The 27,038-nt window shown below is 35.6% G+C and overlaps 1 protein-coding gene, 1 long non-coding RNA gene and 1 other non-coding gene across 11 annotated transcripts in view; 2 read left to right on the plus strand and 1 right to left on the minus strand.

Annotated features, from left to right (window-relative positions):
* Lrba (LPS-responsive beige-like anchor) overlaps positions 1 to 27,038 on the plus strand; it is a 559,239-nt gene that overhangs the window by 129,040 nt on the left and 403,161 nt on the right. For all 9 annotated transcript variants that reach the window (XM_006502347.4, XM_006502349.4, XM_006502350.4 and 6 more), the window contains exons 27-34: positions 1,174 to 1,301; positions 1,704 to 1,811; positions 4,092 to 4,251; positions 7,236 to 7,686; positions 16,009 to 16,142; positions 19,583 to 19,661; positions 20,941 to 21,074; positions 23,410 to 23,471. In XM_006502347.4, the coding sequence (XP_006502410.1) occupies positions 1,174 to 1,301; positions 1,704 to 1,811; positions 4,092 to 4,251; positions 7,236 to 7,686; positions 16,009 to 16,142; positions 19,583 to 19,661; positions 20,941 to 21,074; positions 23,410 to 23,471 (1,256 nt within the window). The remainder of the gene's footprint in view (positions 1 to 1,173; positions 1,302 to 1,703; positions 1,812 to 4,091; positions 4,252 to 7,235; positions 7,687 to 16,008; positions 16,143 to 19,582; positions 19,662 to 20,940; positions 21,075 to 23,409; positions 23,472 to 27,038) is intronic.
* Positions 530 to 9,942, minus strand: Gm40083. The gene is made up of 3 exons (XR_867409.2): positions 8,859 to 9,942; positions 1,482 to 1,563; positions 530 to 986 (listed from the first exon to the last, which is right to left on the minus strand). It is a non-coding gene; the product is annotated as a predicted gene, 40083 (long non-coding RNA).
* Positions 11,962 to 12,130, plus strand: Gm23850. The gene has a single exon (XR_003954838.1). It is a non-coding gene; the product is annotated as a U1 spliceosomal RNA (small nuclear RNA).

The following is a 27,038-nucleotide window of genomic DNA, read 5'->3' on the forward strand; positions in this document are numbered from 1 at the left end:
TAGAACGACTGTTCAACAACTCACTGCTAAGGTTTCATTAGATGAAGTAAACCCTTGTTCTTTGCTTGAGGTTTCCTGTCTGGGTGTAACTATTGAGATTCAGTTATGTGACATGCTATGGAGAAGAGATAGTGGCAAAGAGGATCCAAGAAATGCAAGCAAACCCTTAGGAACCTTGGCTTTATGAAGACAGTAATCTGTAAACATAGCAGCAGCAGCAGTCAATTAGTGAAACATTTCCCTACATTTATCAAGAATAAGTACTGTAAAGTAGTAAATATCCATAACTGAATTTTATACCATTACAATATTCACTTAAAATGCCATTGACCATAGCTTTTAAATGATTTATAATGTTCTAAAGGAGTTAGTGTACCAATATGTAGAAATTATTTAAAAAGCTCATATTGTGCATTATAAAATAGAAGCTATCATTTTTAACTTCTGTCCTTAGTGTTGATATTTATATTGCAATAACAACTGTTTTGTTCTGTTGTCCATGAGGAAATTGTAGATCAAAAAATTAGGAAATTGATCTCAAATTGAAGACTATAATTAATGCAGTTGAAATCTAAATATAGATTTATCTGTGTAGGACTGCTGCATCTTTAAACCTATTAGGATTTCTAAACTGAAGCGGCTGTGTACTGCAGTGGTTGAGTAGTTGCCTAGCACCGTGAGGCTCTCGGTTCAGTCATTTGAAGTACAGCAAGAGAAGCCCACCATTCCTGAAGCGATTTCTGTTCAGCAGAACTCACTAGACCATTCTTGAGGGGGCTGGAGGACATTGTGTGAAACAGGATTCAATGAAGATGAGGTTGGCTTTGAACTTGGTGTGTAGTTGAAGACGGCATTTGAACGTGTGATCCTCATGCCTCCTCCTCCTCCCTAGTGCTGGAATTACAGGCATATCTACCAAACGTCACTGCTGAAGATAGGGATCAAATCCAAAGTCTCAGCAGTGCTAGTGAGCTGCTCTCCCAAATCTTAACCATAAGAGAGAAGAAAATTAGTCAATAAACACTAGGTGATAATCTAGGGACATTTTAGGAATTTACTCAAGGTAATCTATTTTGAATGAAGTGTAACAGGAATTGTAGAGTGAAAGTGATTCATATCTGTGCTGTGACCTTAAATATAATTTTCTTTTCTTTTCCTTAAAATATGTTATAGTGTGTGCAGTAGCTGTAAGGAATTGCTTAGAGTGTCAGCAACATTCACAGCTGAAAGCCAGAGGAGATACAGCAAAGAGCTCGAAAACAATACATAGCCTGATTCCCATGGGGAAATCTGCAGCAAAGGTAAGATATGGAATAATTGATTCTATATTTATATTCCACAATTAAGATCCTAAATAGCTTGCTCATTTTAACATAAAGCTAAATAAGCCTGACATGGGTTCTAAAATAGCCACTTTCTTCTGTCAGCATAACATGGAAATGTTGTGTTTAAATACACGGTAAATATTTGCCCGTACTTACTCTTTCTCTTGCGACTATGATATTTTCTCATTCAGAGATGCCAGTTTTCCCCACATGAGTCTCTGCCCTCCATATTCAGCTCCTGCAAGGAAAGGAGACTTATGCGAAAAAACTGGGAGAAAGCATGTTATGCCATTCTTTTCTGATGGTTTACTGTGTTCAATATTTTTTAAAAATTGTTTAATGTGTGAGTGTGTATTATTATTATTTTATCTCAAACAGAGCCCAGTAGACATTGTGACTGGTGGTATATCTCCGGTAAGAGATCTTGACAGGCTCCTGCAAGACATGGACATTAATCGGCTTCGAGCAGTTGTTTTCAGAGACATCGTAAGTGAAAATCTTTCTTTCAGGTATTCTCTTAGCTGGTACATGCTTCCTGTTGAGCCTGAAGCACTTGAAGTAGAACAGTTCTGTGAAATGAAATCCTGGGTTCAACAGGCAGGCCTCGAAGCCAGGTTTCTTGGAACTGACCTTACAGTCTTAGAATGGTGAGAGGGGTTATCTGAGTGAATAGAGCTAAGCTGTCAGAGTGAAAGAGCACTGTACTGGGACACTGGGCACCACCTGTTCTTTCATGTCTCAGCAAATCCAAAAACTTCCATTGTACTCAACTCATCTGGCCAAACGTTGTTGCTAGTAAATGACAGTCAGGGTTCAAACCCTGTAGTCGTGCCTCCAGAATCTTTTCACTTAATGTACTATCATCTAAAACTGAATTTTACTGAATATTTATGGCTTCTTTCTCCATCAAGGATTTGTTAAAATATATTAATAGATACACAATGAAATGTTTGGTCCATTGTGGTATTTTAAACTTTTATTTGTGAATTATTTTTCAGGTATGGTTTTATGTAGCTCAGGCTGGCTTTCAACTCCTCGGTTGCTCCTGCCTCTTCAGAGCTATGACTATAGTCACATGTCTTGCTGTCTTTTTAACTTTTTAAAGATGAAGATAATTTTTTTTAGCAGATTTTGATGTTAAAGATTTTAAAGTCTTATAAAATACAAATCTTAAAATAGAGTAATTTGCAATCTCCGTACTATTGCAAATATTATTTTTACTAAGTACTTGTTGAATGCTTACTGTATATTTTGTATTAGGTACTTTAAATATGTACATCATATGAAGTTTTATGAGCATCATTTTTCTTTGTTCTTTCTCTTTCTCTGGTATTTTAGTGCCCTCTTGTGTTCTTGCCTATGTCTAAGTACAGGTTTGTGATTTGGAGTATTGTCACCACACAGTGATTTCTGAATACTGACTGAACAGCACAGTGGCAGATGCAGTGTCTGTCTTATCTCATTTATAGACCCGTGAGGAAGATGGCAACGTTAGATTTTTTTCTGTGCTAGATGGCACATAGTAGAAAGAGGCAGAGGAAGGGAGTTAAGGACTTTGGTAATTTGATGGGATGAATAAAGATTTAGTAAGGCCTAAGTAATCAATAACTGACTAAGAAAACCACGTAAATTTGCCTAATGGTTACATCGTCAGTAGTTATAATATGTGACAGGAAAGGGATGTTTAAGAGTAAAGGAAAAAATGTACATTTATCTTTTCTACCAAGACTAAGATTCCCATACTTGCAAATCTACGAAATGTAATAGATTGCTAGAAATACTGGAAATGTGTCTAAGAGTTAATTCAAACAGACCTGTTAATGGTCAGTTTGATATCTAATTTTTTTCTAAACTTATGTCTAGAATTTCTGACAGTAGTCAATATTTTTTTATTTAATTTTTTATCTTTTGAGAATTTCCTGTATGAGAACAGTAGGTGACAATTGTCCTTTAAGTTTCCATCTATTTTCTCTGCAACAAAGCCAAAGGCCTAGGGTAAGTGCCAAGTTGCTGGGAGAAATCTTCAGCCTCAGAAATGTGCCAAATACTCGAGATGCTTGTAATTTTAGGTTTGATAGGCATATTTGATATTTTTAAATTTAAAATAATTAAGTTAAACCTTTTCTGAGACATTACCAGACATGATGTGTGTGTGTAGCATTGTTTAGCACAGGATACAGAGGTCATTGATAGTCGCGTGCAGGTCGTCTGTAGAGCTAGGGTGGCTACATCTATGTCTCAGTTTAGTTTGTACTTTTTCTTTGAGGAAATTGGTTTGTATTTAGTCCTGGCTTGTGTTTGTCTGTGATATTTAGAATATTCTGGAGGTTCACTTTCCATCCCTCTTTCTCTGTGATAGCTTTGCTCTTTTCTCCTGGATTTTTGCTCTGGACATGCTGGGTATCATAATGCATCATTGCTGGAATATTATTAAATTTATTGTGTTGTGATAATTACTATCTGAGTTGCCTTTTAAAGTGTGGTCCTGCATGTTTCTTAAGATTGATTATTTTTAAAGTTGAATTGGATTTTCTGATTCTGTGTTTGTGTATATTTTCATTTGTTACTACTGCAAAGAATATGTTTAACCTTGCTCAAATTTATTTTAAAATTGTTACATTTAGTAATAACTTACTATGCAAATAATACATTATTTTCTGTGCACATTGAAAAATTTGTGAACATCTTTTATATTTAGATGTTATAATATGAAATAAGATTAAAATGTAAATAGTGGCATGAACAGTTGCTTTTCTTTTTCTTCAGGAGGACAGCAAGCAAGCTCAATTCTTGGCTTTGGCTGTTGTGTACTTTATCTCTGTTCTGATGGTCTCAAAGTACAGAGACATTTTGGAACCCCAAGATGAAAGACACAGTCAGTCTCTTAAGGAAACTAGTAGTGATAATGGGAATGCATCACTTCCTGGTAAGTCTCCATGTTTTATTCTCTGGTACTGAAAGTTCAAATAAAGCCTTACCTGGTTAAGACACTGATTCTGGAAACTCTGTGTAAAGTGAGACCATAGTATTACATTTACTAAGAGCAAAATATTTTAACTATGTTTACTAATAACTTCAATTTACATGTTGTATAATCATTTCAATTGCTAATGAGTTTTATACTGTAAGTGGTCTATCTAATTTAAAGATGAGAAAGTGTTAGTCCTAATAAGTAAAGAGTACAAAGTTTTTACTTTTGTGTTTGATGTGTTTGTTGTTCAGTCTTTTACAGCAAACTTCCAGGAAATTGTTTAAACAATTAATAGTGATCACTATAGTTTTAAAAGTAGCTTTTAGCTAGGCAGTGGTGGTGTATGCCTTTAATCCCAGCACTCAGAGGCAGGTGGATCTCTGAGTTTGAGGCCAACCTCTTGAGTTCCAAGACAGCCAGGGCTACACGGAAAAAGAAATCCTGCCTGATTGACAAAAACCAATCAACCAAACAACCGAAAAAGAGCTTTCAGTTATAGGTATATACTTAGATAAACAGCTTTCATAGTTATAGAACTAGCTGTGCTGAGGAAAGGGGCAACCCTGTCCCTGTTGGTTTTAATTGAGTACATAATTAGATTGCTGCATTCATGTAGGTTTGAACACACAGGAAGGAAAAGACTCCACCTTCTTGGAGCTTATCTCTGGTAGGAGGAGACAGAAAATATTTTTTAATAGACAAATTTTATGACACTTTAGAAGGCAATGAAAGGGATCCTGAATAAAATGTCAGGCACGACAGGAGAGATGCTTTATGGGCTTTTCTTTAAGAGAAATGAGCAGTCGTTGGAGTGTTGAGTGCAGAGTTATTACTGACATGTATTTTAAAAATAACACTCTGGGGCCAGTGCATAGCTGATAAAAGCATTTGCCACGCAACCCTGATGATCTGAGTTCAGTACTCCAGAATCCACAATGGAAGGAGAGCTTACTCTGTATGTTTCACTCTGTCTCCCACATGTGCCCCATAGCATGTGTGCACTATGATTCCAGTGTGTGTGTGTGTGTGTGTGTATCAGTGTGCATTATGAATAGAGACACAACAACGATAATAATAAATAAAATTTAAAAATTAAGTAACACTTTGAATTCTGTGTTGAGAATACATCTCAGAGAAGAAAAAGGAGTGTCCAGTTCTGTGCTGCCACGTGACATAGTAAATTGACACTTAGAAGTTTAAACTACAACAATCTTCATAATTCATGATTTCTGTGGGTGTCATGTGAATGACATGGTGGGAAGGCTCACCCCTGCTCAGATGTTTCCTTAAGATGCTGTCTAGTGCCTCGGCTGGGAGGGTTCTGGGTGGGGGTTGGCTGAGTGCAGCAGTGTTATGTTGGGGGAAAGTCTTAATTCTTTGTTTTCTCCCATTACTTTGAAAGACTTTTCTATTTCTATGTAGTCTTTCTCATTAAAGTGGAAGTCTGCTAAATTTCCTAACAGAGCTGATTTGGATTCTGGTAAAGTCAAGTCTGGCAGGTCTTATTAAAACACAGCTTTGGAACTAACTATTACTTCAGATTCAGTTCTACTGGTTAACTATTATTCTACTGAACTAGCTCAGATTGAAGGATTTCTTAAATACCAGGAGGTGTGAGTCTGTAGGATCATTAAAGCAATTGCCTTCCACCACCAGTAATTCACTTGATGTGATGACCTGATGGGCTAGGGTTGTTGTAACCACACATATCTAGAGGCAGACAGATTCTGGATATATTTGGGTGACAAGAACAACATTTCTGAATATTAGTGTGGGTATTTTAAAAAGAAAAAGTATTCAATGATTACTATAAGATAACTAGAGTAGGTCAAAGGTGAAATATTTCAGTTTTCAACCATTTGCTTTAGATATTTTGGCATACAGATATAGGTAAAGCAGTGAAATAACAGTCAATATATTATATATATGTGTAATATTGTATTTATATTGCTCCTTTTGTGTGTAGGATGGAGTTGTGGTTGTGGAGACGGGTGGAATCACTAAGGGAAAATAGATGTAGTTAGAGGTAACGAGAGAAACCAAGGACTGAAAGGCTCAAGGATTGACTTCTAAGTTCCTTGAACCTAATAAATCAGGGAGGAAGTTGAAGACATTACTGAGCAACCATTGGTGGAGTGATATAAGGAAAAAACCTAGGAGTCAAGGGAAAAAGAATTATCAAAGTGCAGAGGACATCCAGCAGCTTGCTTTACTGTCAAGTGCTATTAGAGGACTGATCATTAAATTTGGCAAGGTGTAGATTTTTGGTGAACTTAAAAAGAACATCTTGGTTCGAATGATTGGGAGTTCGCTTGATCAGAGAGCAGTGGTACACAGCAGCATGGGGTTGCTTGCGCTGAGGATTTAGCTCAGTTGGTATAGTGCTTGCCTAGCATGTATGAAGCCCTGAGTTTGATTTCCCCAGCCCCTCATCATCTGGTCGTGGTGGCACATAGCTGTAATCTTCGTACTTGAGGGGTGGAGTGAATAAAATCAGAAGTTCAAGGTCTTTCTTGGTTTAATAGCAATCCTTGGATATGTGGACCTGTCTTAGCAGGGACGGGTGTGCTCCTTGTTGAGCTAGGTCATCAATGGTATTGATTTATTCTGCATATGAGAGAGGTTGACCATTTTTTATCAGCAGTGGAAACTGTTTGTGAGTAGAAGTTTTTACTTTATGCACTGTTGGCATTCAAGTATGTTTTATAATCCATGCTTATGTTACAATTACTTCTGAAGGCTGATACAGGTAGTTATTATTTATTTATTTTATCATCTATTTTAGTTATGAGGTGCATGCCCTCATATTTTAAAGTTTATGTAATAGTTTTTGATTTTGAGAGAACGTGACACAAAATCCTGGATGGCTACTGGGACTTTAATATACCTTTAAAAGTTAGTTCTTGATTTTTTAATTTACTCTTTTGTTTTTGGTTAAGATGCAGAAAACACACCAGCAGAATTTAGTTCTTTAACTCTGTCGTCGGTGGAAGAATCATTGGAAGGCACCTCATGCACTCGCAGGAGGGACTCAGGCCTTGGTGAGGAAACAGCCTCTGGCTTAGGAAGCGGTCTGTCTGTCGCTTCTCCAGCGGCGCCTCTGGGTGTCAGCGCGGGGCCAGATGCCATCAGCGAGGTGCTGTGCACTCTTTCTTTGGAAGTCAATAAATCTCAGGAAACAAGAATTGATGGAGGAAACGAGTTGGACAGGAAGGTGACACCATCAGTCCCAGTTTCAAAAAATGTCAACGTGAAGGACATTCTCCGGAGCTTGGTGAATATGCCAGCAGATGGAGTCACAGTGGATCCAGCCCTTCTGCCCCCAGCCTGCCTTGGTGCTCTTGGAGATCTGTCTGTTGACCCACCCATGCAGTTCAGATCCTTTGACAGGTATGTAAATAGCCCTTCATTTTGGTATGCTTATGTTTGCAAATTGTAAAGGTAAACAGAAATTCAGTATGAAAGTCTATGTTTTGTTCCAATTTATAAAAAATATAAGGGTAGTTTTGTTGCGTGTTTGTACAATACTTTTATTTATTAACATTTTATATACCACTGATATTACTTTAGGTATATTTTTAGTAGGGCATTAGCACATTGCATGTAAAAATGCCATTTCTTTCCCTCCCTCTCTCTCTCTCTCCCTCCTTCTTTCCCTCCCTCCCTCTTTTTTTTTTTTTTTTTTTTTTTTGGGGGTACCCCTCAGATACTACTTGAACTTACAATGGTTATCCATCAGTTCCTCCTACCAATATTTTGTCAGCCTTTATTAAAAAAAAAAAAGGTTGGAATCTAGATACCAGTAGATATAAGATTTCAACAGGTGTCCATGTGTTCTTAACCTGGGAAGTTTGAGAAAGCTAACTACAGAATCTTGTTGATTATGTAGCGCTAAGGGTTTGTGTTTTCTGTCACTGTTGTTGTTGCTGTTGTTTTTAATAGATTTGTCTCTTATCTAACTAACCAGCTTATGTATGTTGCTCAGGATGCTGTCCAAGGCCCTTCAGCGTTGCTAGGCAGGTGCTCTACTACCAGTCTGTCTATTGGTAGTCTACCTGGGTGTTGTCTTTGTATTTTATAAAGTTTTCTTTTGTTCTACTTCCAACATACAGTTATTGAATGAATACTTTTAAAAATTAGTATTTTTATCTGGAAACAAACATCTACAGAAAAGTTCCTACTACAAAATTTTATTTTTCTTGAGATATTAAGTTGTTAATATATTTAGATATGTTTTAATACATTCTGTTTTTTCTATATAAATATACTCTTATCTTTAAATAAGAAAATTAAAGTGACATAATGCTGTCTAAAATTTAAAATACTAAATACATTATTTAAATTTCTTTAAGCCTATTTACTTATTTTTACTTATTCTTTCATAATTTTTCATGAATATATAATGCACTTTGATCATTCCTGCCTTATTTTCCTCGTCTTGGCATCTAGCTCCCATTCAACCCCTTCTTCCCAGCAAGCAGCCTTCCTGCATTGATGGTTTTTGTGCCTCACTGCCCGGATTCATTTATTTAAATTATGTAGGTCTGTGTGTGGATATGTACCCATGATTGTCAGGATCCACTGCAGCTGAAGTTCCGAGCCAGCTGACATAGGTGCTGGGATCTGAGCTCTGGTGTTCACAGGAGCAGTGCTGTTCACCACCTCTTCAGGTCTTCTTCACCCACACTGCAGAGAATTAGGAGTCACTGACAGTCCCAAGTCAAACGATCTAGTGTGAGATTATGTCACTCAAGTCTTTGAATCTTCCTTAGTTTATAGTTATCTAATGTTGCCTTAGAATTAGATTGACATTAGTACATTTTTGGCAGACATATTACAGAAGCAATAGCTTCTTGCCTCTTGTCCAGTGGTGTACGTATGGTTTTGTCTTACTGTGGCTTACTCTGGCCAGTGAATACAGTTGTATATAACAAATCTCTCTACTGTTATGGAATTCTTTGTGAATAGAGGCTATACAATTCATCACTTTATCAGATTTTCTGTTCATTCATTTGTGGACTTAAGGTTTTCTGTTTATTATGGCTTCTAATATTAGAGACCTCTACATATTAGATTACATAATAACATATTTTCAGTTAGTTTAGTCCTTGTCCTCTATTTCTCCATCTTTTGTAAATAGTATCTTTTCCAGGCTGGCACCAGATTCCACAGCTCACAAGATTTTGTACCATAGGTGCTTGAACGTCAATGGTAGTACTTTTGACTTGGTCAAGGCTGGGATTATGGGTGTAAGCTACTGTGCCCAGATTAAATTTAACTTAAATTTGTGCTAGTTTTTATAATAAGAAATAGTTGGGTGGCTAAATACTTTAATTGGCTGTCTTATTAATATACTTAAAAAATTTTATGAATGACCAAAGTGTTTTATTTTGGCATTTTTCTTTTCAATAATGTTGAAATTAAATCTTTTTTCTCAATACCTTAAATGAAATTATGCATTTACTTAGGGATTCCTGCTTAGGTAATGCATTTAAAAAGTTTGTTAAAGTAAAAACCAGTAATTTAGGTGGTAGCATTTTTTCTGGATATTCTGTGGAACTTAACATGTCTGGTATGCATTTAACATATTATCTGATGGAGTACAAACTGTTCTATCTCTTCCCTCCCCTGTCTTTTTTCTTAGCACGAGACACCTTTTGAAAGACTTTTTTTTTTTTTTTTTTTTTTTTTTTTTGCAGCCATAGGGCAATGGAGTGTCTTTGGGAATTTCAAAGCATCCCTCTGATCATGTATTTATCTCAGGAATGCTGAGCCAGAAATCAGAACTCTCCTCATATCTTAAGAATTATCAACTCCCAAGCAATAGCTGGGAAGTTTAGAGTAACAGCTCCGTGAGTGAGCCCTTGCTGAAAGGCTGCCAGCTTCAGTCTCGGGGAAAGGGAAGGTGTTTGTGCTTATTCCCATGCCAAGATTCCTGCTCTTATCTAATTTGAAGATCCTCGCTGGCGATTAATGGATGCCAGGGATTTATCTTGATAAAGTTCAAGGGCTGGTCTGTGTTTTCAACTGAATCCTTAGGGACTAAAGTACTCTGTCAAAAAAGTTTTTTTTCTTCAGTAAACCGTTTTTATGTTAAATTAAGCAGCAGTGTTAAGGTTTTGAATTCATAATGTTTTGAAATGAAAATTCTGAAACTTGTCTGGAATGTATTATTCCCTTATTGTTGGCTGTTACTAATTAATTTTTGAGAAAATCTTCAAACTCTCCAATTTAAAAAGCTAACAACCAATCAACATGATGTTCACTTGCTGTGAGTGTGACCTTAGGAAGTACTTCCTAGAGAGTCTGTCACAACATAGCAAATGCTGAGTATTCTAAATGTTCACTGACGTTAGTGAGCTCCTAAAGAAAGTCTGTGAGTAAACTGCACTTTAATCTCTGTTTTCATTGACATTTAGAAAAGCTGGTGTAGCTGGTTCTCTGCCTTCTGCATTCTTTATGACAAGAAGGGAAATGTTTTAGTTAAAATTGACATCATTCAAACTTCAGATAATTACTTGCTTCTTAAACATTAAGAGAGATTTTGAGTTCATTTTTTAAGTAGAAGCTTAAGGCTTAGGGTATAGCTCAGTGCTCGACCTGGTGCTTAGTCTGTGCAAGATTGTGGGTGGGAATCCCAGCACAAGAGGGAAAACAATGAGTCTGGGAGGCAGGATTAAAAAAGTGGGCTCTATGCTTTTACACCTTTTTTCTTTTTTAAAAAAGGATGCAAAATCTTTTGTTTTTACCTAGCTAATTCCCACTGAAGAGTGTTAAGTTGAAATTTTTAGGTTCTTTGTTCACAATGTAGAATGTACTTGCCTAGGTCAGATTTATGTTAACAGGATGAGCATAGTGGGCTAAAGATCTCTTCTCCTGAAGGTTTTAGTCTTTACACTGAAACTTATGATAAAGCAATAAAATGAAAACATCCCGGCCGGGCGTGGTGGCGCTCGCCTTTAATCCCAGCACTTGGGATGTAGAGTCAGACGGATTTCTGAGTTCGAGGCCAGCCTGGTCTACAAAGTGAGTTCCAGGACAGCCAGGACTACAGAGAGAAACCCTGTCTCGAAAAACCAAAAAAAAAAAAAAAAAAAAAAAAGAAAAGAAAAGAAAAGAAAACATCCCACATACACATATTATTTATTATTTTTTTGTTTTGTTTTTTGTTTGTTTTTTGTTTTTTTGTTTTTTCCAGACAGGACAGCCCTGGCTGTCCTGGAACTTGCTTTGTAGACCAGGCTGGCCTCGAACTCAGAAATCCACCTGCCTCTGCCTCCCAAGTGCTGGGATTAAAGGTGTGTGCCACCACCACCTGGCTATTTATTACATTTTTAATTAGATCATGTGTCTTTGGGTTTTATTTTAATCTCGCCCAGAGCTTTAGCAGTATCATTTCAGAACTGATTTGAATCATGTTATGGACTTAGAAATTATTAATTTTGCGGCTGGTGAATTGGCTCAATAGGTAAGAACACTGACTGCTCTTCCAAAGGTCCTGAGTTCAAATCTCAGCAACCACATGGTGGCTCATAACTACCCGTAATGAGGTCTGATGCCCTCTTCTGGTGCATCTGAAGACAGCTACAGTGAACTTATTTATAATAATAAATAAATCTTTAAAAAAATAAATTATTAATTTTATTTTTTTGTGTATACTAATTAATACTTAGTATAAATGCCAGGAGAGAAGTCACAATCACAGAGGTAGTTCTCCCAGGACCAGTGTTATCCATTACCCTTCAGATGTACTGACCTCTGATATGTCCCCAAAGGTGGGAAGCTTGACTGCGAAGTTTCTGATAGTGAGGGGATGCCTTCACACTCTCCCCTGTTAAAATTAAGGAATAGAATGAAAACTTCATTTTTCCATTCATTATCAGATATATTTAATAATTTAATGGTAGCATATGCATAATTTCTTATCTTGATGATCTTCATTTCTATGCTGTGTAGATAGCACTAACGTAGACATAGTCATCAACACGCTAGCTGGAGAGCTTAGTGAACATATTGAAAACCGTTTAATTGTATGCTCTTTGTGCCTGGATTACATGGCACGTGAATTATAGCTTAATAAGACTTTACAAACAGTTCATTGTGAGGCAATGGCTGAATCACAATCTGATTTTAGGAATATGTAGATTTGTGGTACATCCTGAAAATTCATTTTGACAAGTGTCTTAGATAGGGTTTCATTGCTGTGAAGATCTATCATGACCAAAGCAACTCTTATAAATGAAAAATTAAAAAAAAAATCACGCTGGCATACAATTTCAGAGGCTTAATCCATTATCATCATGGTAGAAAGCATGCCAGCGTCCAGGCAGACTAGGTGCTGAAGAAGGAGCTGGGAGGTCTACATCTTAATCCGTAGGCAGCAAGGAGGAGGTTGCATGTGTTTCACACTGGGCATAGCTTGAGCATTTAAGACCTCAAAGCCCACAGTGACACTTTTTCCAACAAGGCCACATCTTCTCCAGGAAGGCCACACCTCCCAATAGTGCTGATCCCTATGGCCAAGCACTATGGGAGCCAAACTTACTCAAACCACCACAATAAGTTATTTTACCTTTCTGAGCTTGTCTTAAAATTTTCAAAAATGTTTTAAAAGGTGTTTGGTGTCTCATGTGTGTAATCTTAGGAATTGTAAAGGGTGAGGACACGATGCTGGAGGAACAGGAATTCAGGGCTCTGGCTTCAGATACCTTTTGTGTTTTTACTCCCAGTTATTATTTTTTTTAATAAAGTTAATGTATACCTTAACAATGTTTTTCAAATTAAACTACAAATTTTTGAGAATATGTACAAAAATCTGGGGAGTAAATATTTACTAAGATGAATAAAAGAATATGCTATTTTTCACTTTTGTAAGTATTACTTATTTACAGTATGCTAAATGTTTAAAACCCAAATCAGTGTTTTGCTGTGTTTAATTAGCCATGTAAAAATAATGATTGTACATTTTAAGGACCGGATATGAAGTGTGATATTTGATGAGTTTTGAGTATACTTTATTGCACAAACATCAGCGTTCTCCATTCCCACCTAATCCCTGTCTCTGTTCCCCACAGGCAATTGCTATTTTAACTTTTTACAAAACCATTTATTAGTTTGCCTTCTCCAAAACTCTTTTTAAAAAGGAAGTAATGAATATGTTCTTGAACATAGGCTTCCTTAATTTATTTGACAAGTGTCTTAGTTAGGGTCTCATTGCTGTGAAGAGAAGGCCTTTGTGATCCATCCATGCTGCCGACTTTATCAGCACTCTGTGCTGTACTGTTGCATCATGGTATCCTACTGTGTAAGTACTCACTGTTTAAAAACTTCATTTTTCTGCATGGAGGACACTTGAGCAATTTCTAGTTCCATCCAGCTACTCTAAAGGGTCTGGAAGCATAATTGTATATGGATATTTATATTTTCTTGAGCAAAGTTCTAAGGTACAGTTGTTGGGTCATAAGATAATTGTATGTCTAAATTTTGTTTATAGGATTAAATTTTTTTCACTGATTTGGATTGAATAAAGGACCTCAGACATAATAGACAAAGTGCTGTACCACTGTCTGCCCACAATTCACTAATCTAAATATTATTTTCCCATCAGTATATATCTGTTGTATGCATGAAACAGATTGTGATGGTTCTTTTGTGAACAAATGTGAAAGTGGATTATTCATATTTTCATTTTTTACCTAATTGTTAGAACATGAAAAATGTTCTGACATTTTAGCATATAAATTTCTGGCAAAACAAGCACAGATTATATTTATATTGTTTTCTGAGGGTACCATAAGCACATATGTATATGTACATATATGTACACACACACACACACACACACACACACACACACACACGGTCATAGCCACATCTTTTTATCTCAGTGATCCTCCTCTGATATAAGCTACCATGATTTAAGCACACCAGTTTGGATTGGGGGCTCAGGTGGCTGTTGCTTCTATTTTTTAGTATATAGTTAACATTGGCAGTCACCCTTATAATGATGTGACACCAGCTACCCCCAAGTACATTGAATAAGCCTTGCCCAGCACAAGATAACTTGATTTAATTGGCAACAGTATTTGCCCTCAAATGATAGTCAGTGAAGTAAAACGGAACCTATTTCACTTTGTCCTTTTTTTTTTTTTTTAAATAACCACAGAAATGTATTTTTAAAATAATGGAATTACATGCCTTTAGAAAGTATGAATACATTTATTAGGGTAAAATATCTAAGTAACTTTGTTTAAAAATCAAATATTTTAAAGCTATTAAGGGAATACTTTCAGCTTACAGTATTGTCAACAAAAGACATGATTAAATAAATTGAATGTTGAAGACTTTAAGCTTATGGTTAACACCGGGTAATTAAAAGTAAGAGCTGCTGTGGGAGTACATTATATATCAGCTGTCCTTTTACCTCATTAGCTGGGGTTTTGCATGTTTATGGAGCTAACTTCAATTAAAAAATGCCTTTTAAGTTGTGTCTAACAAGGTCTTTTAGTTACTCTTTTAGTATAAAGTATTGCACTTTAATTGAAACTGGTGTATCATAAATACCTGTGTTCAAATAATACACAATATAAACAACTGGTTATTTGGTACTTTTGCTGTTTAAAAAAATTGTTTATTGTTTTCTGTGTGATATAATCAAAAGCTGTTGTGTTTCATGAGCTTTATACATGTATCCATTGCTTGTGTAGGTATTGTTTTCTCTTTTGAGATAGTTAAGGTTTTATGATTTTAAGTTAACACTGCTTTAAATTTCTTATTGAAACATATTGAATTTTCTGCATCAGTTATTAAGTTTTTAAAAAAGTTAATTTCTTGTCCTCTTCAATTCCAAAATTCTCTCTTTCCACTCCCCACATTCTCTTTGATTATGTTTATTAGAAAATTCAAGATGGTCTTAAATTTAAGAACTCTAGTGTAAATGTTGGTTAAAATGTTAAAATGAATTATTTTCATAGGACTTTGTCTTAGTTTTAAAAACAATGAGGCTGGGGAGATAGATTGTAGGTAAAGTGTTTGCTGTGCAAACAAGAGGAGGGTTTGATCCTCATCAACCATTGTTTTAAAAAGCTGTCTGTGTAGAAGGGAGTGTGGGGAGGGGGTGAGAAGGATGGCTCAGAGGTTAAGATCACTGGATGCTCTTCCAGAGGGTCTGGGTTTGATTCCCATCACCCACATGGCAGCTCACAACTGATTGAAATTCCAGTTCCAGGGAATCGAATAGCCACTTCAGCTACCAGCTACACATAATACAGAGTACTCATATGTATTAAATACAAACAATTAAAAACCTTGGATGTGATGTGCTCTTGCAAGTTCAGCTCTGGGGAGACAGAATCCTGTGAACCTTGGAATTCATCAGTTAGCCTACTGAGCAGTTCTGCCCAGTGCCAGCCCTGTCCCAAAAACAAGTTGGTGCCTGAGGAATAACATCCAAGGTTGTGGTCTTGTTTATGCATACAGACTCTGTCTGTCTCTTAATCCTTCTCTCTCCTTCCCTCCCTCCCTCTCTCCCTCTCTAAAAGAGAAAAAAAAAAGATATGTAAATATGGATAACGTTGAAGAGATTTTAAGTAGTAAGAATATTTCAAACAATTCATCAAAATAAGGTAGGAAAGAAAATGAAAGTTAGATTTTTTAACTTTTAAATGCATATAATTCATGTAAATAATTTATATTTTAAAACCTTTATTACAGAAGTGTCATCATTGCAACAAAGAAATCATCAGTCTTACCTTCCGCCCTTACTACAAGTGCACCTAGTAGCGCCGTCAGTGTGGTGTCTTCAGTAGATCCCACCCACGCCTCAGACACCGGAGGAGAGTCACCAGGTGAGTCAGGTGGCAATGAAGTCAACAGTATTTTTAGATCTATTTTAGCAAATTTTAGGATTTTGTGATTCAACCAAGAAGTTTGTAAGGTGCTTTAGAAATCTTTCTGCTTTTATGTTTTACTGTTGATTGTTCACTATTATCTTTTTGTTTACAAATCTACTATTGATTGTTTACTAATATCCCCCAAAATCTGAGTGAAATTAAAAAGTAAAATCAGGACTGGAGATTCAGTTGAAGCGGTATTTGGTGAACTGGTCAGTCTCACAGAGTTTTGATGTTATTTTACTACCCAGCTCCAGTCCCCATACTTTATTTTCTCTTATGTGTCAACAAAATAAATATAAATATTTCTCTCATATTCCTGTTTTTCTTTTGAGAATAAGTCTCATGTGGCCTCCTCTGGCCTTGAATTCACTTTGTAGCTAACGATGAATCAAAACTTATGATCCCTTTGTCTCCTCATCTTAAATGCTGTAGGTTGCCACCACACTTGGTTTATGTGGTGGTGGAGAGAGACCAGAGGCTCATCTGTGCTAGACAAGCACTCTACCAAACTTACCTACATACCCACCCTGCTTTTTACTCTTAACATTTTATTCTAAAGTTTGAAATGCAATTAATTTTTAGAAAGTTCATAGCATTTAGATACAAGAGGAAGTGTTCACAGTATGATAAAGAAAATCAATGCTTTATGTACTACTCAATAGTAACTGTGTTAAGTATATGACTTCTCTGTATGGTAAAAGTAGGACAGCACATTGCAACGTGACTTGATTAATTTCATACAGTTGTACTGTTGGATGGATCTAGTACACCTAACGCCTGTGCACCTAATGCCTTACTGGTGCATGCCGCCATGCCCGGCATACTCTGCTACACTGCACATTTCATCCCTTTTCTTAGCATTTACTTTTAGTGGTTTTCTGTTTTTTTTGAGCTGAGGACCAAACCCAGGGTCTTGTGCCTGCTACAACTTACAACAACTTTAAGAATTCTTTAAGAATTCTTGAGAAGTACACATAGCATTTTCATATATAGAAAACAGTAGGTATTAAGTTTAAAATTCCACCTGGAAACCCACCGTTGTAATAGTATTGCATCATGTGGTTTAGGGTTTTATTTTATCAAAACAAAAAGAATCAGTAAACTGAAGTGACACAAACTCAAGATATCTACATGCCTCTGTCTCCTGAGTTCCTGCACCTAAGCTTTTCTTTACCTGATACTTGCTGTTTACCAGGCTGACTTGAACTCAGAGATCTCCTTGCCTTTTTGGGAGAGGATTAGAGGTGTGTCTGTATTCCAGCTGAATCACACAGACCTAGAAGGTCTTTGGATATGATTTCTCGCCAGAGAAGCCATGTTGCTGGATTAAAATTCTTCTACATAATATGTTTTTGTATGTTAACATGCTATAGTCTTTAAAAATATGATATATTTTCAAGCAGAGTTGCAAAGTATAAATAATGAAGACAAAATTGAAACTATCTCAGCAGTGGAACCAAGCTGTAGTATTCTTTACCAGTTTGTATACTGAGTGCTTGCTAATTTGCAAAATTTAGCATCAGTCTTTGCTCTATATAACATTAAGACTAAAAGGTTTGTCTTTATTTAAAAAAGTTAGTAAAAAAAGTTTCATTTCTTTTCAAATAATTTTTTACTAGGCATTGTCGACTATCCCTTGCAAGACAGACAAACACACACACACAAAGACACAAGCCTATTCACTTATACACCCTTGTAGTATAGCAGTATTTAGTGATTAAAAATTGTCACTTGATTTAATGATTCTTTACTGCAAGGGGCATCAGTTACTTAGATCCTTAGGGAACTTGTATAAATAGTATTTTACTCCCTGCATAGATGCTAGATGGAGGGTCAATTTACAGATATCTGGAAAACTGCCTGTTTGAAAGAGCCACGTTATCAGTGCATAGATAAGGAAAACACAGGTTCACGTCTTCCACGTGTTGGAAGAAGCCTTTGCATTTACATATGTGATTATCTGTTGGGAATGTTAATGTTAATATGAATCAAATTTATCATAAATTTATGTTTTCAGTTAAAATGCATAATTACATATTTTTTTCCTGTTGGTATGAAGGGCAATCTCATGTGACACTGTTGGTATATTTAGTTCATCTAATTTTTCTATTTATTTGTTTACTTTTTAATATTGCTAGTTAATTTTTATCATTCTTGTGCATGTGTCCTATGACTTAAAGATTTATTTTTATTTTTACTTATATATGTGTATGTGTCTGTGTGTGTATGCCAAGTGTGATGTGTTTGGGTGCTTGAGGAGGCCAGAAGAGAGTGATATACCTCTGGAACCAAAGTTATAGTTGAAGCTGCAGGTATAGATGTCTGTGAACTGTCTGCTTGATATGGTGTTGAGGCTCAAACTTGAGTCCTTTAAAAGTGCTCTTAACTGTTGAGCCATCTCTTGAGCCCCAAGTCCTGTGATTAAAAGAACATTTTGTAAAGTCTGTTTTGCTAGATTTACTATTAGGAAAGAATATCAGCTTATTTTCAAAGGCAGTGTTAGGAAATAATTTTTGTCATTATTTTATTGGAACAAATAGTATTCCTGTTTTTAAAAATACTGCCCTCCCCATACTGGGAATTTACTGTAAGGCCTGTGTCTGCAAAGCAAGTAAGTGCTCTACCGCTGAACTGTTCCTTACCACTCCCTCCCTCCCTCCCTTCCTCCCTCCCTCCCTCCCTCCCTTCTTCCCTCCCTCCCTCCCTCCCTCCCTCCCTCCCTCTCTCCCACCACCCAACCCTCTTTCTTTTTTTATTTCTTTTGTAATGGGTTTATTTGGTACATCTCTTTGATCTTAGGGTGGGCAACATCAGTTGAAATAAATGTGAGAAATACATGTCATATTGTTATCATAATGAAGGTTCATGAGAAAGTACAGATGATCCTGAGATAACTTAAGGGCTGTTCTTCAGGTGTCTGTGGCTTGTTCACCATGTTTGTTAGACTCTTGAGGTCGTGGTGTAGCACATGCTCTCCAGTGATGGCTAAAAGGTCATCCTCTTGTTGATAGTGACACAGCTGTTTAAAGCCAAATTAGAATTTTATCTTTCCAAGTCTTACTTCATTGAAAAGAAAACTTCTGCTTGTTATGTTTATTGGTGCTAAATAAAAGAAATTGCAAAGCTAACTCAGCGGATCAGAATCTGTCAATACTTGTCTGCTACTTCTCTACCCCTTGGGTAGGAGGGTTACCTAACACAACTGACCTTATAAAGGGATTTACATATAAATAATTAGAGAAAGACTTTAATTGTTAGACTTTATCTAAGAGTGATACATGTTTGAAAAAATACATTTAATACATGTTTGTTTATAAAGAGATCGTATTTGCTTGAATCCTTATATCTAGATCCAGAAAACCACTGTGAAATATTTCTTTTTTCTCTTATAGGAAGTAGATCTCCTAATGCAAAACTGCCCTCAGTTGCAGCAGTTGGCTCCGTCCCACAAGACCCAGCTGCACACATGAGGTACTTAAGCTGCTTGCTTAGTTATTGAAATTTGTGCTTTTTTTATGACCCACCCTCCCCTTACACCTCCCCTGAATTCTTTCAAAATTAATTTTATTTCAAAATATAATGTTTTAAAATGTTTATGAGAAATGTCCACTTGTAATAAAAATGCTACATGTATGACACATTTTTCTGAGCTTATGGTGTATATTGTGGATAATTATGAATTCTTAAGAATACATTGTACCTTTTCTTTAAAAGTGTTAAAGTGATGGTATCTGGTCAATCATGATCCTATTAATACTGCATTCTACATAGAGTTTACTTTTACTTAGAATTTTAATTTGGAATATATGTTTCAAAATTTAATTCTGAAATCTATAGCCACATTTTTATCCACTATATGCCAAGTGGTCAGAGAATTTTTGTTTTTCTTACCATAATTGCCAATTCCCTGTCTCCCCAGGGCAGTGGGGTACTTCTGTGAATGCTATATATTTGTGGGATCACACAGGCCTAAAAGGTTTGGTGAAGCACAGGGAGAAATCTGTGAGGAGTGGTTGTGGAGACCAGTATCTTTTAGAGGATTGTCTGGTAGTTTCAGTGGGAGCCCTCTGTTGCTATTATAAGATATGGAAGTACTATTGTGAACCAAGAGTAGCACTGGCTGTTGACTTGTTTGCTGTGTAAACTCTGGGTACTCATCAGTTCCCTGACATTCAGCATACCTGTTTGTTCTTCTAAATTCATTAAATGTATGTGATTGATTACATATAAACATATATGTACATTCATGCAAACTTGTTAATATGTTGAGATAATTATAAATGTATAGTTTATGGTTTGTCTAATGAAGTCTCTTAGGTTAGATTAGAAAGTGTTATCACTTCAATAAAAGTTTGAACTAGTTTTTACAAACATTTACATGCAACAACTGACAACTTAAAATAAAGACATGATATTTTATCTCAAGTTTTTTGATAGCCAAGTTTGATAAGTAGAAATGGGATGAGGTCTTGAGTTAGTTCAGATTATAATGGAGTCATTAAAAATGCTTTTAGTGAGTGAGGTGCAGTTTGCAGTAAGAACTGATGCTTAGAATGGTAGTTTGTCAGGTGTCTGTGCGAACTTGGATTGGAAAGATGTATCAGTAAAAAAGGACATTTTAGGTAGGAAGTTACTGGGCACAGTAATGTGGTTTTTTTGGCCATTTTTATTTTACATGTGACTTTGTATTTCTATGGAAGTAGATTTCACTTTAGAGCATAGAGAGCTAACTCTCAGCATCTTCTGTTAGTATTACAGAAAGGCTAGAGCATGCACTGGAGAAGGCAGCTCCTCTGCTCCGAGAGATTTTTGTGGATTTTGCACCTTTCCTTTCTCGGACACTTTTAGGTAGTCATGGACAAGAACTGCTGATAGAAGGAACAAGTAAGTGGTTTGTCTTTATTCTGTTTGTGTGCGCTTACATTATAAAGTTATATGCTCATGTAAGGGAAGTCTGCATCTTCTTAAATATGTTCACCATTGGCTGGCCCAAGTGGAGGTCTGTTTCTTTTGAAGACTTTTTCATAAATCCGTTATATTTTAATCTGTTTATTTTTTTAAACCAGCAATTTCGATGGTGTCTTAGTTAGTTGTTTTATTGCTGTGAAGAAACACCATGGCCAAGGCAACTATTACTTTTTTTATTTAAGTTTTATTACATTATGATGAGAAAAGATACATAATTTCAATTTATTTGAATTTATTAACATTTAAAAACATATTTTGAGTAAATATACTTACATCACATTCTTTTTTCCCTTTTGTACCCCAACTCCTCCGAGAGAGCCCCCCCTTCAATACCTACTATACCTTTCTTTTTTTATCATATTATATTATAAAGGACATTTAACTGGGACTGGCTTACAGGTTCAGAGGTTCAGTCCATTATCATTAAGGCAGGAAGCATGGCAGCATCCAGGCAGGCATGGTGCTGGAGAAGGAGCTCAGAGTTCTATATTTTGTTTCAAAGGCAAACAAGAGAAGAGTATTGTCTGCCAGGCCGGGTATCAAAGCCCAACCCAACATTAGCATACTTCTGCCAACAAGGCCACACCCCCAATAGTGCTGCTCTCTGGGCTAATCATATTAAAGCCCTGACAGATAGAGTATAAAAGTATTAGGCCAAAGCAGTAGCATTTATTTTTCTTGTGCTGGAGGTTGAACTTGGGATCTTGTACATCCTATCCCAGTGCTTTACTGTTGAGTTTCATCTTTAGATCAGGATTTATTTTTTAGTGCAATTAAATTAACCATGGGGATTAGGAGGAGCGGTGAAACAAGGTTTTGCATGTACTTCAGAGCCATACAAATAGCCATACCTTGCCATGTATAAACAATATGGAATGCATTATTTTTTTTCTGCTAGCACAATTATATTTTATGAATAAAATGGTACTGTAAAATACTCTGTTCTTATATATAGGTGACAAGATCTCTTTTATGTAGGGTCTGGTTAGGTAGCATGCAGAGGTAGACTGCTGAGGAAGACTAGTGACTAGGCTACATAGGCATGAGGCATTGTATAGCTAATGTTTTTAAAAGATGCCTCAACTAGGTGAAGGAAGATTCAGTTCAACAGAAAACAAATCTTCAAATACCTGATTCTATTTAAGAACTTAAGGCTGGTCGTGGTGGTTTGAACTAGGAATCCCAGCACTGGGAAGTGTAAGCTCCCAGATTGGGAGCTTTAGACCTGGCAGTGGCTACATTTTTTTATTTTTTGTTTTTTAGAAAATAAAAGGTATTTGTAAAGCCTTAACATGCCAACCAGTGCCGTTGTTTAGTTGAGGAATTATTCTTTCAAAAGAAGAAAAATTGAAGAACATGAACATAAGAGATAGGGCATGAGTGGGATGTGTGGAAGCCTTTATGGAGTAAAAATGGAGCTAAAGCTCTGAATATCAATACAGTATATTTAATACACAATTAACAGTTGTATGTCTTTGATAATTATAATGTCTCTGAGTTATTCAATCCTCATAATGGTTGGAATTACTTTCTAAATATATTCATAATAGCAAATTCTTTGAGCTGTTCTTTGATTGTATTGGGTATTTAAAGTAAATAACTCTTTAGATGGCCGTTAATGATATAAAAGTTCCTTCCTAAGGATATTTTTAGGTAATCTAAAACAAAACATAGAAAAGAAAATGTAAATAATCAGTTTATAGGAAATGGGGAACACATATCAGACAATGGCTTGCATTTCTGTTAAGGTTTAGTGTGAGGTCGGAGGTCAAGGTACTAATAAGAGTGTTTGGGATGTCTGCTGCCATGAAACAAAATGGAAACTTGATTGATAGCTGGAGGGCTGAAGGGAGAGAGTGTGGTGGGGAAAGCAAAGGTCAGGGAGCCATTTCCCTCCCCTGCATGTATAATAATCAGCTCTCTCCCAAACAACATGTAGATGATCATGATCAATATGGCTCGTGTTATATGCATTTCTATGAGTGTCATGAAATATCATTATAGAGGAAGTCAGTAGATGTTTGAGTATCCTGAACGTTAAAGTAGTTTACAGAATGGTCATTTTGATACCAAGTTTAAAGTAACTGTAGACTACTTTGTTTAGTCACACCATCAAATGTGTACAGGTATAGTTGTTAGCTCAATATTAACATTTTAATTTTAAATCAATTTGGATAAAAATAGCATAAAATGAATCTCTGGAATTTTAAAACAACTTCGTGTTTTTAATATAACCTTCTCTTTAACATAGGCCTGGTCTGCATGAAGTCCAGCAGTTCAGTTGTGGAGCTGGTCATGCTGCTGTGTTCCCAGGTGGGTGCAACCACGTCACATGGCCGTCACATGGCCGTGCACAAGGAAGCTCTCAGGCTTTGTTTGACAGCCTTTTGCTTTATTAAGTTTTTGTGGCAAAAAAGTTTTGAGTGTTATGTTAAAATAATTAATTTGTATCTTAAAATGATTACTTATATATAGTATAGATGATTTTGAAACATGAACTGAGAGAGAGAGAGAGAGAAAGAGAGAGAGAGAAGATAAATGAGAAAAAGCAGTTTTTAGAATTACACTAAAATGTTTGGATCAGTTGATCTTGAAATGACAGTCTCTGCTCTGTGTCCTAACGATCTAGAAGTCGCTTTATTCATGTACTTTGTAGAGTGCCTCTCTGAATTCCCTTGGGAATCATGTGCTTTGCCTCCCTTTTGTGCAGAAGCTATAAAATGAGTAATAAATAATTTTGAATCCTTGTCATTGCTAATTATTTTTGACATACACAGTAGACTTGGGAAAATACCAACAAAGATGTGACAAATCATCATCATAAGCTGTGCAAAACAAATTCCTCAGAGCAAAATTAATTCCAGTGTTTAGAAACCTTGTGGTTAGCTTTAACGATTTAAAAAACTTAAATAAAATTTATGTATACTGTGATGTTTTGTTTTTGATTTTCAAGTAAACAAATGAATGCTTTTATTGAGAGTTTTTTCCTTCTTCTGTAGTCTTTTTAAAGTGGTATCTTGCTGGTAGTAAATTCCTGTACTTAAAACTTTAAAATAGCCTTTTTTAATAGGAAGAGTATTGCTTTAGAGGTCAAGGGTTCTGACCCATTTCAACACCTTTGACCTTCATTTACAGCTCTCATGGTTTGCTTGCCTAACGAATAAGGATAATACAAAATTAATGTTTCTTTGCATTGATTTGTTCATTTTAGTGCCTATGTTGCCAAATTTATTCAGACTGTGCTGATAGACATTTCATGAATACAAATTAAAGAATCATAGAAGGTGTGAAAAATCAATACTATGTGTTATCAATACAGTGCAATAAGAACAATTACTCCTTGAGAGTATAGCTAATGGAATTTTGTAATGAACTTCGAAGGAACAGTTACATTTCTTAGAGGGCTTATTATTCTTTGATTTTTATGTGCATTCTTTTTAATAATTTATCCAATTTGTTTTAGAATACTTCTTTTCCAAAATCTCCCTTGTTAAAATTTCTCATTAAGCCATCTGATTTTAAATAATTGATTGTTTATTTCTTGTATGAAAATCACCAGATAAGAGTTTTATATCTGTTTGAAATTACCTTTCCTTTTAGTCCTTATGGTTTTGTCATAAGATTATGGTTCTGTTGTTTATTATGACATAGCTGCTTCATATGCAAATTTTAATAATGGAGTTTCATCTTTTAGTTTAGAATTGAATTTGGTTTGGTACCTGAAAGCTCCTTTCAATATAGCACAATATGTATCTGAATGTCAGAAGCTGCTCAGATAAAGAATGACACATGATAACAGCCATTTGTCATGGATGTCACTGTGCTGCTTAATGCTTATCTGATCAAATGGCATATGGAAATCACTTAGAAGAGTGAAATTTTAAAAATCAGAAATTCTCAAGGCTTTTGTTTGAATAACACACATTATTAGGTATTTGAAGTCCTCAGCACTTTTTTTATGAGTTCTTCAAAAAGTCCCATGGCATCTCTAGGAGACGTGACACAGTGTGAAAAATGAAGCTAGAATTAGCTCCACATGTATACAGATTGTTCCAGAGTGATAATTACATTTTTCACTTTGAATTTTCCTAATTCAAAGAGGTCAACTTGGTAATCACAAAAGTGATTTATTTTGTTAAGAAGTGAACTGTCTTTTTCTATGTGAAAGCTGAGGAGATATGAAATTGAATTTCTAGGGGACATTTTGCAGATTCTGGGTGGGGATATCTTGAGTTTGATTGATAATTTTTTTTAGTGTGAGATAGGGTGGGAAGTAAAAAGCTACCCTCTTGCTAAATTTTTAATTAATTTTTTAAGAGGAGATGGAAGGGATTGAGTGCCAAAGATCAAAAGATCAGGTCAAAAACTCCTTTTTAATCACATAAATAATGGGATATGCTTATGAACTTAACATCTGCAAATTTGATTTAGAACTTTACAAATTAGTTGATGTTAATTTCATGGCAGTCAGCTGTATCCTGATTATTTTTCTTGAGCCCATTCGCAACTTATTTTCTTTTAAAAATTTAAAGACAAGGTGTTTAACCGTACTTTATTAGCAAATATGTTTAAGTATAAATTAAAGATCTTATCATATGTGATTTGCTGTCAATAAACAAAATGTATCACTATAAAACTCTTTAAGGGTTTGGCCAACACATTTCTTACTCTTTCCTCGTTACTAGTTGATTAAGCATTATTTTATCCATTATTTAAAACATCTAGTCTGTGTTGGTAGAATTGAAAAGCTCTCTTATTATTCAATATTTTGCTTTTGAGTAAAGTTTATTAAATTAATTTATGTATTATATCTCATATAAAATAACTCAAGTACTAGGCAAGCTCAAAACATTGATCTTTTTTCTTAAAATTAATTTCTTTCAGTGCTGTGGAATAAATTTTGGGCCTTGCACATATCAGGCAAATGCTTTGCCAAAAACTCACATCCTTAGCCCAAATTGCTTTCCTTAAAATATAACTACATACAGTATTAAAGGAAGTGCATATTTCCAGATACACAAAAAAAGTTGAGAAAGTTTTCGGCTATACCCCAAATTCAATTTGTCAAAAAATGCAAAAATGCCCTCCTATTTGTTGCATTTGTGTATAAATCTGTTAAAATTATTTTAAATAAAATATTAAATAAATGTTTTAAGTAATACTACTTCAGTGCTCTATAAAGTGCTTGTATCTTCCTCATTTGACATTAATATCATTTTTGAAAGAACTGACATTGCAATCCAGGCCACTTTATAAAAGTGTTGTGTTGCTCATCCTAATTCAGCCTGACATACATTCCAATAACACTGCCTCCCTTCTTGGGTTTAAAGCTAAATTTATGACTGTGCATTGTGAAGTGCATCATTTAAAAATGGTTTCAACCCAAAACATCTAATAAATAAATAATGTGTATGGCTACTCAGTAGTAGACTTTCTAGACTAGAAATCATTCCATCGGATACTCAACAGTCCACTATCGGAGAGGGCTGTCAGATAAATCTTGTGGTAGCGGCATTCATGTCCTGTAAATCACATATTATTGTCTGAGCCTTCTGCCAGGTCATCTATTCTTTTCCCATTTATCAGAAATGCATACAGTCTATAGAAAAACTAACAGCACCATGTAGTCTGGCTTGGCGTCCTGTCTGAGTTATCAATTAGCAGCATAAGTTTATTTAAATGTTTAGCCTGATTTAAAAAAAATAAATCAAAGTTATTAATATTTTTGGAAATACTTTCTTCACATGAAGGTAATGATAGGGTTGGTGATTTTCACTCAAGGTTGCTGTGTCTTTGGCTTGGAAATTAACAACTGCTGATAGTTGCATAGACACATACCAGTCAGCATCCTTTTGTTCTTAATGTTGGTTTTATGTTGAT

The sequence above is a fragment of the Mus musculus genome, chromosome 3, assembly GCF_000001635.26.
Source record: "Mus musculus strain C57BL/6J chromosome 3, GRCm38.p6 C57BL/6J".
NCBI classification, from domain to species: domain Eukaryota; kingdom Metazoa; phylum Chordata; class Mammalia; order Rodentia; family Muridae; genus Mus; species Mus musculus.